Source organism: Leucopleurus acutus, assembly GCF_964270905.1.
Source record: "Leucopleurus acutus genome assembly, chromosome: 19".
Taxonomy (NCBI): Eukaryota; Metazoa; Chordata; class Mammalia; order Artiodactyla; family Delphinidae; genus Leucopleurus; species Leucopleurus acutus.
In genome coordinates, this window is record NC_139161.1 from 47,662,741 (window position 1) to 47,678,927 (window position 16,187).

The following is a 16,187-nucleotide window of genomic DNA, read 5'->3' on the forward strand; positions in this document are numbered from 1 at the left end:
CCTGGGAATTTGAGAAGGAAGGAGATATATCCATTTTTTATAAATCTACCTGGTTTAAAAAATAAAAATAGGGACTTCCCTGGTGGCGCAGTAGTTAAGAATCCGGCTGCCAACGCAGGGGACATGGGTTTGACCCCTGGTCCGGGAAGATCCCACATGCCGCAGAGCAACTAAGCCCGTGCACCACAACTACTGAGCCCACGTGCCGCAACTACTGCAGCCTGTGCGCCTAGAGCCCGTGCTCCACAACAAGAGAAGCCACCTTGATGAGAAGCCCACACACCGCAACGAACAGTAGCCCCCGCTCGCCTCAACTAGAGAAAGCCCGCGCGCAGCAATGAAGACCCAACGCAGCCAATAAGTAAATAAATGTTCCTTCAAAAAAATTAAAAAGAAAAGAAATAGTAGCTTTAAAAAAATAAATAAATAAAAATGTACAAAAGAGTACAAAGTCAATCTCCTTCACACCACCAGGGGCAAGGCAACCAGAGTTCCCAGATACGTGTGTGTCCCCCACTCCCCGAGCACAGCACATATGTGGTCCTGGGCCGAGCCTCTCTCACCTAACACAGACCCCACCGAGTGGTCCATTTCCATGGACCCAGACCCAGGCACTTCATCCTTCCCACCGGGTCAAAGTTAACGCAGCAAAACGCAGGAAGGGTGAACAGAAGAGGCACTGGGCCAGGCCTGGCCTCTGGCTCACAGCCTGTAGGAAGGGGTCAAAGAGATGTCGGTAACTCTTCAAGCTCCTTACAAGAAGACCAGCAAGTCCCCAGAGCTCCCTCAAAGCTAAACGAGGGCCCTTCAACAGCATGACTCCTGACTCATTAGTGGAAAGAGAAAGCAGAAGTGAATGCACTGCAAATAAATAGTGATGGGAGGTATTGTTTCATAAATACTTTCTCAACGGGAAACTGAGACAGTCCACACCTTCCTGCTGGACAGAGAAATCTCTCTGAAAGCCTAGCATTCTCACTTCTTTCCCAATGGCCAGCTCTGAAAGGCACACCTGCCTGACCAGGTGAGCCTGCACACAGCTCCCTTCTTCCTCCTCCTTTGACTTTCTTTTAACCCAGACCTTCCTGCAGCCTCTCCCATTTCCAAAAGAAGCACATTCTGTGGCGTTCTGGTGCTACCATAGAAACCCTCCCCAGAAGGGCTCCCTGTGCCCAGAAGGGCTCTCTGTTCCCCAGCATTTAGAAAACCCAGCAGAGAGGCAGCCTATGTGTTCCCCAGAGTTTTTCATTCAGTTCTGAACAGAGCAACAGTTAGGGGCAGGGTGATTCCAAGAGAGGTGTGTTTTAAGGTTGCACTGTTAGCAAGAAATCTCTTGCCACAGAAAATATGAGAAAAGAAAGCAGGTGGCAGGTTTTTTCTCCCGGGTCCCGCCTTCTCTAGGCACATGGCTCCCTCAGCACCTCAGTCATGGTCCGGAGGCAGGGGACCGGCCACTCCGCGAGTCCCGCTCTGCTGCCTTCCTTTCTGCCTGCAGGACCTCCCCAGCTTGGGAGGCCGAAGCTGGCTTTGCTGCCACAGCCTCACCACCGATGACCCTCTACTGCTTGGGATACCCAGGCAGAGGCAGGCAAATGGAAAGCAAGGAAATCAAAGCCAATAAAAGCTGCCTCAGATTCACAAGAAGATGACTGAACTAGAGATCTTCCTAAAAAAATTGGTACTTACTGTTAATGAGGTGAATGTCATGCACATCCCACCAAAGCCATTCAGAGCCAGGGCGATGAAGATGAGCACCGAGAGGGCTGGAATGAAGCAGAAAAGCTCCTTAAGCGGGGAACCACGGCTGAGCTTCAGGGACCAGTGCCGGGTAAGGAGCCGGCCCCGAACAAACGCAGCTGAGTGCCTGACAAGCCATCAGGCGTTCATGCCGGACACCTGGGGAGCTGGCCCAGCCTCTGCCTCATCCTCCTCTTGCCTATTTTACGGAGCTTGGGCTCTTGCAAAAGCTGCATCCCCGTCCTCCTTTCTCCACTAACCTTAGCAGCAAGGGAGAGGCCTAGAGAAGCTGCTTCACTGAAACCCAAAGTACAGGTACCCAAGAATCAGGAGCTGAGCCTGGATAAGATTTGGGTGAAACTCAAATCCTATTTTGGTGTTTGTTCTAAAAGTCCCTGCAGCATCAGTTCCACCTGAACAGGGTTAGGGACCAGGCAGCTTCTAAGTTATTTTTAAAGTGCTGGCCTGGGCTGCCCCAAGGGGCTCAGCTCATGACCTCCACACACACCCCTGCAGCTGGCCTAGTTCTCCAGTTGGCATCAATGCGGCCATGGGGGACTGGCCTGGCTCGGCAATGAGATGGGTGTTTCTCACCCCCTGGGAGCTTCTCTCAGACCTCTGTCTGGGGCCATTATTTGGTTACCCAGCCACCCATCAGAGATAAGTCACTGGGTAAAGGCCTAACAGGTGTCCCTCTAATGTGAGCAGCGAGCAGCAGGCCTGGCCCAGCTTTCTAGAGCAGGTGGGCCTACAGGCACCTCTGGGCACTCTCTCCTCGGTCCCTGACAAAAGGGTAGAGGAAAAGCTTACTCACAGTTTGGGTTACTTGCTCCATATGCAATCAACAAGCAGGAGACAGCAAAGCAGGCACTAAAAAGGAACAAAACAGTACATTGTTATTACTGTTATTGTTGATATTGCTTATTTGGAGGTATTGGTTATGTGCCAGAGGCTTTCAGAAAATTTACATACATTCTTTCATTTAATTTAACAATTCTACAGAGTATAACTGGCTCCATTTTACTGATGAGAAAAATAAAACTCGACAAACAAAAACAAGACAACGAGGTCCTACTATACAGCACAGGGAACTATATTCAATACCCTGTGATAAACCATAATGGAAAAGAATATGAAAAGGAATGTATATATATGTATAACTGAATTGGTTTGCTGTACAGTACAGTAGAAATTAGCACAACAGTGTAAATGAACTATACTTCAATAAAATAAATTTTTTAAAAAACAGGTATTCAAATACTTGGAAAAAAACAAACACAAAAACTAAATTCTCCAAAGTCTCCTAGCTAGCAGGTGGCTAAGCTGGAATTCAAGCCCCAAAGCCAGATCTGGTAAACACCCCGCTGCACTGCCCCCTCCATTCCCCAGACTGGAGAGGGCCAAGGCTGTGAAGCGAGAGAGGACACAATCCATTCCCCAGGCTCCCATGCCCGCTCAGCAAAAGCGGATGGACAGAACCCCACCGGGCAAGGGGCGATGAATGGCAGCTTCCAAATCCCCTCTGCCTGGCTCTAACCTGGGACCAAGTCTGCTTAAGCTCCAAAGAATGAATGAAACTGGTCCCCCACTCATTTCCTTCAGGGCTACAGGCCTCGCTCATTGCAAACCACTGGCCTGCGCAATGCTCATTTCCAATGGGACTGGCTTGGGGAGTACCTTGGCCGGGGAGGGCCAGCTGCTTGGTGGACTGACCCTGAGACTGGCAATCTGGAGCTTTATAGCCCAGGAACACATCCCAGGAGGTACATAAGATGACCCACTAAGGTACCAGAGGTAGGGAAATACTATTTTACAATTTTATAATTTTAAATCTCAACCACTTTAATTTGTATTTTTTGTATATGTATCATAAGGCACATAAAACACCATATGAGATGATGGATGTTCCCTGAACTTACTGCGGTCGTCATTTCATGAGGTATGTGAGTCTGATCATTATGCTGCACCTCAGTCTTATACAAGGCTGTACATCAATTATTACCTCAGTAGAATTGGAAGAAAAAAATAAAGCACATAGAACATTAAGGATGATATACGTGGGGGCTTCCCTGGTGGCGCAGTGGTTGAGAGTCCGCCTGCCGATGCAGGGGACACGGGTTCGTGCCCCGGTCCGGGAAGATCCCACATGCCGCGGAGCGGCTGGGCCCGTGAGCCATGGCCGCGGAGCCTGTGCTCCGCAACGGGAGAGGCCACAGCAGTGAGAGGCCTGCATACCGCAAAAAAAAAAAAAAAACACTGGTTTCCAGTCTTTCTGACCTTACACCTCCATGAGATCAAAGAGTTTGAATACATACCTCTAATATAAGCACATGGAGTTGTCAATGATATACACATATATCATTCTTTTTTTGTTTGTCTGTTTTGCGGTACGCAGGCCTCTCACTGCTGTGGCCTCTCCCGTTGCGGAGCACAGGCTCCGGACGCGCAGGCTCAGCGGCCATGGCTCACAGGCCCAGCCGCTCCGCGGCATGCGGGATCCTCCCGGACCAGGGCACGAACCCGCGTCCCCTGCATCGGCAGGCGGACTCTCAACCACGGCGCCACCAGGGAAGCCCCAAAAACCAGTGTTCTTAATGACAAGTGATTCCAGGCCCTCCCAGGCAGGCCTGAGCCCTGTGACATTCATGCAGGTCAGCACAATGCAAGGGTCACAGTAGCTACTGATTTGGTTGCACGTGGGGTAGGAAGCCCGTCCTGGGCAGGCGTTTAGGGAGCTCCACAGTGCACCTGAGAGCAGGTAACAGGATTACCCACAGTGGGGAATCTCAGCCCAGGGATCCCACCTGCCCACCCCCACCCCTAGAACTGACCTGCCCAGCAGCCTGAGCTTCCTTGGGCCGTACTTGTCCATGACGATGCCTAGAGGCAGGGTGATGGCACTGAGCAGGAAGGAGCCCACGGTGAAGGCCAAGTTTAGCATCTCATCCTGGGCCTTGCAGCTGAGCCAGCCATTCATTCGGCTCACCTCCTCATGCTCCGGCTCTGCTGGGCCCCCCACTGTGCCATTGGTGACATTCTCTGTGTGTAGAGGGAGGGAAACCTGACCACAGGGTCGTGGCAGCGATCTCCAAAGATCAGAGGGGCGGGTGCCCACCCGGAGTCAGCCCACTGGGAATGCCAGGGCTGAATCTGGCTACCCCCCAGCAGGCTGGCATGTCTATCTGGCCCAAGCTCCCTGGAGCGATGATGCAGAGATTCTTCACTTCTGTGTGGGGGTCACAGATGCTTTCGAGAATCCAATAAAGGAAGCTCCATTCCTGCTCTTTAGAAAATGCACAAAGTCTTGCCCACAGTTTCCGGGCCTTCAGGCATCCCCGGCAGCACCCACGAGCCCCAGGTTGGGATTCCCATTCTAGAGTGACCGACACCTAGAAGAGTAGGCCTCGGGACACAGCCCGGGCTGTGAGTGGGACCCCAGGCTGGCTAGAACCTTCTCTGCAGCTCTGTCCATGGAAACAGTCTGCAGCCAGTATACAGGAGGCCGACCCTAGACCACCTGGGAAGGACAAGCTGCTGGTCTCACTGCGCTGCCCTTGGTCAACCGAGGGGAGGGGTGAGTAGGCCTCCTTTACTGCCCAGTACGGCAGATTTCTCAAACACACAGCCCCTGTGCTCAATCCTCCCCGATGTTCTCACAGCGTCAACCACCACATACACTGTGTCATGGAAGCCCTTGGGAAGGGTTTTTGTTTTGTTTCATTAAAAAAAAGAAAAGTCCCGAGTAATTTGCTTTCACTTGTCGAAGTGCACCTTTCTTCTTCTCGCTGGGATCATGATGTCACTGTCCCCTGTGGCCACGCCTGTGCTGTAATCCCAGTCCTTAACGATACCCTCCAAAGTCCACCTGGCACCAAGACAACGAAAAGACGGAGGAAAAAGTGCTGCAGCAGCGGAGGGCGGGAGGGTAGAGGATAGGCCGCCCTGTGGCGGAGGAACCCTCTCGTCTTGGGAACTGCTAGTTAAGAGATGCTGACTAATCCCGCAGAGGGAGGAGCAGCCTCTGATGAGAGGTGAGGTTGCGCTGGGAGACTCAAGGAAATACCTCTCTTCAGATAACTGCGTGCCTCCTGAATGCGGCCCCCTGGCACCAGGGTTATAAATCTGACGTGTGCAAGGCCTGCTCGGGTCTCTCTCGGGTGTGACCCAAGGTTACGGGAAAAGATGCACCTTGGGTGAATCATGCTATATGCCAGCCTCTGACCAACAGGCCCTGCAGGGGGCACGCTGAGGGTGGGGTGCAGGGACCTGGACTCTGGGTTCCAATTTTGGTTCCTCCACTTCCTATTTGTATAACCTTGGAGAAGTGATTTCATCTCTACCTCAGTTTCTTTATCCGTAAAATGGGCATAATATAAAAAATCATCTACCTTTCTAGAGTTTTGAGGAAGATAAAAGAGAAATCCAGATAACATTCTAGAGCTCACATAGGCATAGAAAATGCTCAATAAACAATAGCTAAAAGTTGTTATTACTACTATTACTACTCGTCTCGTTGGCTCGGAATGGGGGTAATGGCTGGCAGCACAGCTGGACACACTAACTGGGAGCAGAGTTCTGTAACTGACCATTCATCCACAGCATGAATTCATATCTAGTCTCCCACTGGGCTGGGGGGCCTGAAGGACAGGGACTGTGTTCTAGTCACCTGTGTCTCCAGCACCTCCCCTTGGTCCTGGTACACAGTAGTTGTTTACTGAATGAATGAAAACAGTGGCATCAGATCACATTGGCCAAAAGGATCAAGAGAGAAGAAATGAAACAGGACACATGGAACCAACTTGAAGACAGAGGGGATCGAAGGAGATTATAGCCCCAATGTTAACCTCACGAAGCCAAAGACACAAAACCTAACAAGCCAGACTCTCGGCACCCCCCACTACTTTCTCTCAGCTTTCCAAAAGATGCCCCACCGTGCTGGCAGCCGAAACATATGACCAACAGGGTCATCTGAGTCCATTAGGATCCAGCTTAGAACCGTCACACACACTGCCTTAGCCAGCAGGCCTGAGCTGCTTGTCCACAGCGAGGCCGCTTCTGGAAAAGCAGAGCTGCTGTTGGCACTGGTTTCGGGTGTCAGCTCTGCCAGCAGCAACAGGAACTGGAATGTAAAGCGGGAGGACAGGGTGTCCGCAAAGCAACGGCCACCTCCAGGTCGGTGTGCAGGTGCAAGCAAACCAAAGAGGTGCGACAGAGTGGATGGGGGGGAAGGGGCACCCCCAGGCCTGGGATCGCTGGCTTGTGAGAGCGCTAGAGGACGCGAAGTCACTCCGGGCTGGGAGTGCTGTGGGATCTGCTGCTACAAGCAGGGAGCCATGATCGGATGGGGAGCAGAGGAAGCGAGGCAGCACGGGGTCTGAGGAAAGGCACAAGGGTGTTCTGCTCCCAGCTTCCCCAGAGAGGAACCACAGCTGGACCTAAATCCATGACTGTACTCCCCGAGAGAGAGAGAAGATGAAATCCCAAGGCAACATACATATGCAAGGCAGACTCCCTGATTTGCTCTAAGTGAAGATGGGGACGAAAACATCTTGAATTGTTTAGAGATCTGGTCACCCTGTAACTAGACAGGGGGGCTCAGGGGGAGAGAAGTTAGAGTGGAGGGAAGGGAATCTGTCTCTCCCATCTTTCATCCTAGAGCCGCTATAACAGAAGCAGGGACCTTACACTTTTGGCCACCAACCTTCTCTTAAATCCCTGCCAACGGGGCCACCTGGCCCTCTGCCCTCCTAGCTCCCGGCAGTGATGTCCAACAACAAATGAGCTGGGGGTGGAGGCGCCCGGGGGGCCTCGCATCGGCCCAGGGAGCAGCGCGAGAGCGCCCCTCGCCCCAGAGGGCACTAAACCTTCTGTGAGCCTGCAGCTTTGTTGGCAGTAAACAGCCCACACGAATTATCACAGATCCAGTAGTGCCCAAACACAGTCACACCCAGGCTGCTTCCGTCGCTCTGCTCCCACCTGGGCCACTGTGGGCCAGACAGACCCAAACAGATAAGCACCCAGGAAGCGCCAAGCCCCTGGGGTGCCCCTCTGCTCCCAGCCTAGACCTCAGCCCTCACCCCGGTCCAGGCTGCTCTGTGCCTCACCTGCGCCGGCTTATTACAGATGCGGCCAGAGTGGCCCGTTCCGGCCCAGCCCAGCCAGGGAAGGTGAACCAAGAAGACAGGCAAGGAACTGGCGTGTCCGGAGTGTGCAGAGAACAGGCGTAAGGCTGCTTAGGGGGAGACCCGGGGCAGGGAAGAGAGAACAATGCCTGCCCTGTTCGGCCCCACTCACAGAACTCACACACGAAATCCTTACAGAGAAAGCAAGGGAGAAAAGAGGGTGCTGTGGTCCCCCTGAGGCTCCCCTAACCTCCCTGGATCAAGGAGGGGGCTCCCCTGACCCCAGGGAAACAAACCAGAAGAGCTGACCGTACGATGCTCAAGGGAGCAAGGGGCAGCGCGTTGCAGGCCTCTGCAAACCCGAGCTGCGCCCCCAACCCCCAGAGTGCAGGCCTCTGGACGCCCTGCTGTGGTCTCTGCCCCAGGATCTCCTGTCTCTCTCAAATCCTTAGTCTATCCGGCAACAGGAAGCAGCATCTCAGTCTGGCAGGGGGTATGTAGGTAAGAGGTCAGCCTCAGACACAGCAAACCGAGGCAGGACACAGTCAGAGGACCATGCCGGGTAGGCCAGGGCCCAGCCCCTGCGTTGTGATCGCAGAGTGCCGGCGTGCGCTGGCCACTGTGCTCTGCGCTAGTGGTACCTGTGTCACCGAGCGCCATCCCACCCTCACCCCATGTTCCACATCCAGATACCAGGAGTGTCAGAGCAGATAAGTCGCTTCCCCGAGGTCTCATAGACAGTATATGGGGAAGCTGGACTTGAATCCAGGTGGTCGGACCTCAAAGCTCCTGCTTTTAACCTTCAGGCTGTGCTGACGCTGTACCACCTGGGTTAGAGGCATTTCAGAGAGAAGATGCTGAGGGAAGAAAGACGCACAAGGCTATCAGTGTCGGGGCAATGCCAGGTGGCCCTTAATGTCACCTGGTGAGAATGGGACTGCCCCCAAGATGCTCCCACGAGGTCCCTGAAAGCCAACCAAGCTGGACAGGACCTTAATGGGACACCAAGAAGCCAGGGAGGGCCAGCAGATGTGGAGGAGGGAAATTAGGTCATGGAAAGGAGGCAGGCAGGGTGGGTGGGGAGGGCCAAGGGCACCAGCTCCTTTGTGACACGTCCCGAGGCTGGAGGGCCCAACCTGGATCCCCAAGTACCGAGTTAAAAAAAAAAAAAAATCCAAAATAAACTGGGGGGAGAGAGTGAAAACAGTCCTATTCGCAGCAAAAAAGTGAAAGGACTTCCCTGGTGGTCCAGTGGTTAATACTCCCCAAGCTTCCACTGCAGGCGGCATAGGTTCGATCCCCGGTCAGGGAACTAAGATCCCGCATATGCCACGCGGCATGGCCACACACACACACACACACACACACACAATGTGAAACGATGGGTTTTCAACAGCTACCACCAGTGGCCTTTGAGGGTGGGAGGAGACCATAAAAAGGGAGGGCCGTCAAGTGGCACGGACCATCTCCTGTCCACATCTGCAGCCTTGGTCCGGCCTGGTGGGGACCAGGCCTGGCCCTGCTCTCTCAGGGTCCTGGGGGCCAGCTTCCTGCTTTGTTTCAGTGAGGGGTGCCACCCCCCAGCCACCACAAGCAGAGTAACTGCGGTGGTCAAGAGCACAGAACTGGGGTCTGCCTTGGGGTCCATGGCTGGGCTGGACCGTGGCTTCCTCTGGCAGAGGCCACATCTCCCACCTTCAGGACCCCCACCCCACCCAGCACCTGGCGTGTGGCAAGCCCTCAACAATTCATGAGAGGCTAACAGGTGAATCTGACCATCTCTTCTGCCGCAGGGGCTTCTTCCTGCCTTGAGAATAAAATCCAGTCTCCCCAGGGGCCTGCAGGCCCTGGCCCCTTCCCAGATCTCCAGTAATCTCCTGCCCGCCTGTCATTTCTCTCCTCTCTTTCAAAACACAGCTTACCCCGGAGGCTCACTGCCCGCTCCTCTCCTGAGTCACCCCTGTGGCCCTCCACGCTTCTGCCTAAATATCACAGAGCCCCCACCCACCCAAGTTGAACCAGATCCCCACGGTGGCTCTCACCCCGGCACCCTGCTCTCTGCTGGGGTCGGACCACCACTTGGAAGCATGTAGGCCTATGTGTGATGACTCTTAGATGCTGGCAGACTACAGACTCCCTGAGGGCCCGGATTGCTCTGCGCCCAGCAGAGCCCCTCAGAAAATGTTTACTGAATGTATAGTCAGATACACCAGATAGCACCAGGCCCCTGGGCTGACCCTGTCGAAGTGGGCCACCGGTTGACAGAGGAAATGAAGAAAGAGTTTGGGTGTGGGTGGTGACCGCGGCCATCCGGCCGCCAAAAGAACACAGTTCTGGAAAAGCCAGGGCTGGGAACCCAGTCGGTCTCCTGTCCATTCCAGCGGGGAGTGGGGAGGCAAAGCCAGGTGCCAGGCCCAGGTCCCCAGCCCCAGTCATCCATCCTGACTGTCCGGGAGACAGGGATAAAGAGCTGAGGGGAAATGGAGAACCCAGCTCTTTCTTTCTGTCTCCCACCTCGACATGCTGGAACCGGACACCGTGTCTGTGGCCGGATTCTGGCTGGAGTCCCGAGAAAGAGTTCTGAGAACCTTTCAACAGGTTCAGGCAAATTTTCTTTCGAGAACAAACCAAAGCATCAGTCCTAAAAGCCACAAAAAGCTGACAAATTTGCCTTCCAGTCAGCTGTAGGCTGGCCAGCTTTTCACAAGCTGAAGTCAATAAAGGTAATAAACGGCCTAACGGCTTCTCTGCACTTCAGCCGTCCCCCAAGCATGAAAATATTAGGCCTAAGCAGAAATCTTGATCCTAAATCCTCCGGGCACACCCAGCCAGGCAAGACACAGGGACTCCTGGCCCCCAAAGGCAACAGGTTACTCCAAATCCAAGAAACAAGGAGCAAGGAGGCCAGAGAGATAAGCTGTGTGGAATCAGCAGGCCTGCCCGCCACGGATGCTGGGTCAGCGGGTTTGCCAGATAGTCAGAAAAACCAAAATCAGAGGCAGGAACAAAGGCACGGGATAAGAAGTTGATGTTCAACCCACAATCCTGACCCTTCACCTTCACTTTGGTTTACAGGAGGGACCAGGCAAGCCTCTCAAGGGCTTAAACACCAACTCAGCACTACGTCGGCACAATCTCCGGGACTCCTCCCACTTCAAAGAAGGAAGAAGCCAAGGCTGAGGCAGGAATGAAGTGACCAGCCCCAGCGCTGCCAAGACCATAAAATAAATTAAATCAGTGGACGATGTGGGGGGGAAAAACGCTAGAATCGGACCTTCTGATACCACAGTAGGTCAAAAAAAAAAAAATTGACTACAATAGTTCTCCAGTCTGGATGAGATGCTACAAGCTTCATCTGGGGATGATGCTTCCTTGTGTTTTTAACCCCTCTGTGCAGCCTGAAAGAATCCATCAGAGGCAAGCAGGGAGGGTCATGAACTACAAGGAGAGGAGAGAGGGAGGGAGAGGAGGTGCCTAACACCCCAATCTGTTCCCTTCCAGCGTTATTAATCTCCTAACATCTCTCGGGCAAAGCAGAAAGCCTGTTTAAGGAACAAGGTCTGAGTGACTCTCCCATCTCCCGAGATTTCTTGCTGATGTGGGAAAAGGTCTGCCAAGAACCCTAAGGTTATTAGGAAATATTTCTGAGTGGCTAAAGGCTAAAGGTTATAAGTGATATACTCTCTGCCCTCAGGCAGGCTCAGCATCCCCTCCCTTTCTCCTGTCCTTAACCTCTCCCAGCTGAAGCTTCCCTAGTGACTTGGAATGCTCAGGAATCTCCTAGGAAGATCAGAGTAGGAGACCAGGGAGGGTTCTACACGGGCTGACAGGCAGCATGAGCTGGTCCAAAGCTTTCTCTTCCCTCAAAGTTAGAACTCTAGAGAAAAAAAAAGGCATGCTGGGCTTCCCTGGCAGCCTACTGGTTAAGAATCCACCTGCCAATGCAGGGGACACGGGTTCGGGCCCTGGTCCGGGAAGATCCCACATGCTGCGGAGCAACTAAGCCCTTGTGCCACAACTACTGAGCCTGCGCTCTAGAGCCCACGAGCCACAACTACTGAGCCCGCATGCCACAACTACTGAAGCCCACGTGCCTAGAGCCCGTGCTCCACAACAAGAGAAGCCACCGCAATGAGAAGCCCGCACCACAAGGAAGAGTAGCCCCCGCGCGCCGCAACTAGAGAAAGCCGCACGCAGCAACGAAGACCCAATGCAGCCAAAAATAAATTAATTAATTTTTAAAAAATTTTTAAAAAAGGCATGCCAGTGGTGTGATTCAGGGAGTCAGACTTGGGCTATCTCCATCCAAAGGAACTTGGGCAGGGGCTGCTGACAAAAGTACTGGGGAGAGACATTACTGAGTTCAACCCTTAGGTAGTCACTGCTGGGGACAGAGAGCAGAGGAAAACATTTCCTATCAAGGTTGCCTAGGAAGGTGGGTAGCAGGGTAGTGGGTGAGAGGCACTTGGGTCCCACTGATTGGCTGAACCCCACTGACCTTCAGCATTCAGAATCCTTTCACAAGGTCATCGGGTGTGAACACAGGGGTGGGGGTTAGATTTCTTGTAGACAAGCATCCTCGGCCTTCATTCAGCAACACCAGTGTGTAGCAAAGGGAGAGGACAGACCTAGTGTCCTTTCCATAAATATCTTCCTTACCTCTCTCCTCCCCCCACCCCCATGGGGGTAGAAGGCCACTGAGATGTTCTCACAGCCTGTGGGAGGAAATGCCCTTTGGAAAATCATAAAGCAGCAAAAATTGACAAGAAATTGTATCGGAAAAGCCCTTTAGAGACTCCATGATAGCCTGACAGAAAAACATCTAGATTCTAGATGAACCTTCCACCGGCTGGAGGCCAAGCCACTTCCTCTCTCCTGCTGCACCCCAGCTACTGAGTCAGGAGTTCCTCTTTCTTACAGTCAGAGAGCAACATGTTTACTGCAAAGCAAGTGATGTGCCAGGCACTGGGAGGAAAGGAGTCCAGTCATGTTCCCAGGTGGTGGAAAGAACACCCTGGACTTAGGGATTCTGGATCTATTACAGTCTACAGCTGTGCGGCCTCAGACAAGTCAGAAGATCTGAGACTCAGTTTCCTCAGTCACAAAACAGGGACAGTGATGTGTACCCAGCACACACTGTGGGTGTGTGTGAGCTGGGTGAGGATCAAATGGGCCTTTTGCTAACTAGGAGGTGCTGCGCAGTGAGGCGGTCTTGCTGGCTGGGTCTACACCGCCATCCCCCCCTCTCCCAAAGCCCCCACTCCAGGAACCACCCCGAGTCCGAATACCCGGCTCACCTGGCTCAGTACACAGGTAGGAGTAAAAACCCTCCGACTTGAGCATGATGAGCAGCGAGCCCCAGCCCAGGAGGACTGCCGAGAAGAGGAGGTTTTCCAGCACGGCCGTGCAGGCCATCCACCAGCGGCGCCGATGGGCAGTAGCCAGGGTGGGCGCCATGGCGAGGCGAGGCGAGGCGAGGCGAGGCGCGGCGGCCTGGCTCCGGCTCGGGCTCCGGCTCTGCAGCCGCCTGCGCACAGACCTCGGCGTCAGCGCCCGGCACTATGCAGCCGGGTCGGCCAACCCGGGCCGCTGCCGCAGCGCGTGGAGCTTGTCACCCCTCTGCGGCCCGGGAGGCAAGTGCGCGCAGCAAGGAAGCCCCAGCCCTGCCCGTGCCCTGGGCCACCCTCTCCGCCGCTGGCTCGTCCGCCTGCCCGCAGCTCCAGGAGAGCCGCCCCGGCCAGACAGGGAGACTTCTCCCTCGGTTCACTCGGAGGGAAACTGAGGCATGGAAACAAGAAGGGACTAACGCCTGCTCAGGGACGTGGACTTAGTCCTGGCTCCCAGAAGGATTGACACAGCCTGGGGGTTGGCAAGGGAGGCAGCCTGAGGTCCGGATACCTGGGCAGGTGCATACCTGAGGGCTGCCACTCCCTAGGGCCCTCACTGGCGCCCGCCCGCCGGCACTGGAGACCCTCTCCCAGACCGGGCTCCCTGAACCACAAGATCAGCGCACGGAGTTCCAGAACGGCCCGCCCACGGCCCGCTCATTGGCCTGACGGCACAGGAACTGCCGCGCCATTGGCCGCTGTCTAGGTCGCTAGGCGCTGCGGCCACGCGAGCCCCGCATGGGAGAGGAGAAGCCGGTTCAAACCGGCGGCGCGAGTCTCTCGCGCGACCCCCATCGGGGGCCGTTTCCTCGGCAATTAGCTCGTTTCCATGGAAGTGGACCCCCGTCCCTCCATCCCCCAGCTCCCTCCTCGATTCGTCAACTCTTTCCTGGAGGCTCCTCATCCATTCAGTCTCTCTCCTTTCTCCTTTCCTCTCTTCTTTACATCTTCAACCTACGCCCTTATTCGTGCGCCTTCTGCCCCCCAGCACCCAAGCCCGGGGCCCAGGTCCCCCGGATCCAGCTCACCCGGTTCTTACTGCTGTGTGTCGGGCCCGGCCGGCGCCTTTTCTGCCCCCCTTTTATTCCAGCCCTTTTATTCCGACCCCAAGATGAAAACACTGCCACACGCTGATTGGCTGAGTGGGGGCTGGAAACAGGCTTTATCCAATCAGCAGCCACCCGCCCGCCCCGCTGCGAGCAGAAGCCGGTTCCGGCCGGACTAGGAGACAAACAAGGGAGCTGGGGGTGCACCGGGATCTGCGTTGGGCGGTGTTTTCGGTCTGGTGCTTTAAACTGGAGTCACAGCCGTGCCGGGAACCCCCAGAGGCATTGCCCCATCGCCTCTCCAGAGCCTCGCCCCGAAGCCCTGTCTCTGGATTGGGTCCCCTGCTCGGCGTTCCGGCTCCCTCGGACTTCCCCTAGTTGCACGCCGGTCCGCCTCGCTCACCTAGCCTAGCTCCCGCACTCCGCTCTCCTCCGGCCCGCTTCGTCTTCCCCAACTTCTCCTGTGCCTTGGGCACCACGCCCGATGCTCTGGCGCCGCATGAGTTGTCCCGCTCCCGCCACTTCCATTGCCTCCCCTCGCAACGCTGCCATCCTGTCTGTCTTGGGCTTTGTGCCCTGAATCCTCGCTCTCCTGCCCCTAGTAACCCTCATCCAGGCGCTGTCTGCGCATTCTGGATCCCCTGACCTCTCTCTATCCGGGCATGGTGTGCCTTTTCCCTGCTCTCCTGATTCATCGACCCCATTTCTGGGTGCCATCTGCCCGGTCCCTGGAAGGTGTCCCTCGGGGTCCCCAAGTGGGAGTTTGGGGCTTGTCTGCCTCCTAGAACGTTGTTTCCTCGGGTGCCGCATCCAGACTCTGACCCCCCGACCCCACCCCGTTCCCTCTCTCCTTGGTCCCCTGGGGGACCTTCACCCAGACCGGTCATCTTGGTACTCCCTGCTGGAGTTGACCACCCCATTCCCACTGCCCGGCACCACCTCCACCCCCTTACTCCCCATTCCCTGACATCTCCTTCAGGTTAGGGCTCTCCCTGCAGGTTGACGCGGTGGGCAGCGCCAAACGGCAAAGCACAAGTCAGGTCTCCCGGAAAGTGCGCGTGGTTGGGAGGGCTCCAGGCTCCTGCTCTGATCAGCGACCTGGACATGCCCCGAGGAACTGCCAGGGCAGGGGGATGGAACCTAGGCCCTGGAGGTTCAGCTCCATTTGGAGGATCTCCCCCATCGAAGGCACTAGGCCAACAACTTCGGAGGGCCTTCGGTCTCCCGCAGATTCCGCTTGGTCTCTCTGGCACGCTCTGGGAGCTGGCCTTGTCATCCCAGGGCTGTGGGAGACCCAGCAGCCTCCTGCTCCACGTCCGTGAGTCCAAGTGCGCCCCCTGCCGCCGTGAACCCACCGTTGGCAACCTTGCTCAGACCACGCCTGACATTGTGGGTTTGGGGGATCCTGGCTGGTTACCTATCCCGTTAATCTCACCCGCTCACAGGGTTGTAACTGTCTCTTGACTAACTTCAGTCTTTCCCTCCCTCCCTCCTAGAGCTGCCTGCCTGAGGCCTGTCTCCAGGCAGTTGTTCCATACACATTTCTAAACTGTTTCAAACACATCTCTGAAATAGTTCACTTTCTCCACCCCCACCCCCCAAAACTGTTCCTCCCATCCTTTTTCAGATAATAGCATCACTACCTACTGAAGTCAGATACCGTGAACCACCTTTTCAACAAATATTTGTTGGGTACCTGCTGTTATTCTCCCTCTCCCTCCCACCCCCACCCCACCCAGACAATCCGTATCTCCTAAGTGCTTATCTAATTTGCCCATGTATGTCTGTGACTGCAACTGCTGTTCATCCAGGTTCCAATCTCAGCCACTCAAATCCATCTCTTCACCGCACTCCATCCCAGTGAGCTATGTAAATCTGACCTCTGCTAAAATGCT

General features: G+C 54.9%; 1 protein-coding gene across 2 annotated transcripts in view; it reads right to left on the reverse strand.

The window, feature by feature from the left end:
• Positions 1–13,331, reverse strand: part of SLC43A2 (solute carrier family 43 member 2) — a 36,709-nt gene extending 23,378 nt beyond the window's left edge. The window contains exons 1-4 of one of the 2 annotated variants that reach the window (XM_082861066.1): positions 13,157–13,331; positions 4,569–4,776; positions 2,552–2,607; positions 1,687–1,763 (exon numbers count right to left, since the gene is read on the reverse strand). In XM_082861066.1, coding sequence (XP_082717192.1) covers positions 1,687–1,763; positions 2,552–2,607; positions 4,569–4,776; positions 13,157–13,316 — 501 coding nt within the window. In that variant the 5' untranslated portion in view covers positions 13,317–13,331. The remainder of the gene's footprint in view (positions 1–1,686; positions 1,764–2,551; positions 2,608–4,568; positions 4,777–13,156) is intronic. The other variant, XM_082861067.1, reaches the window with a different exon arrangement.
• Positions 13,332–16,187: the final 2,856 nt, after the last annotated feature.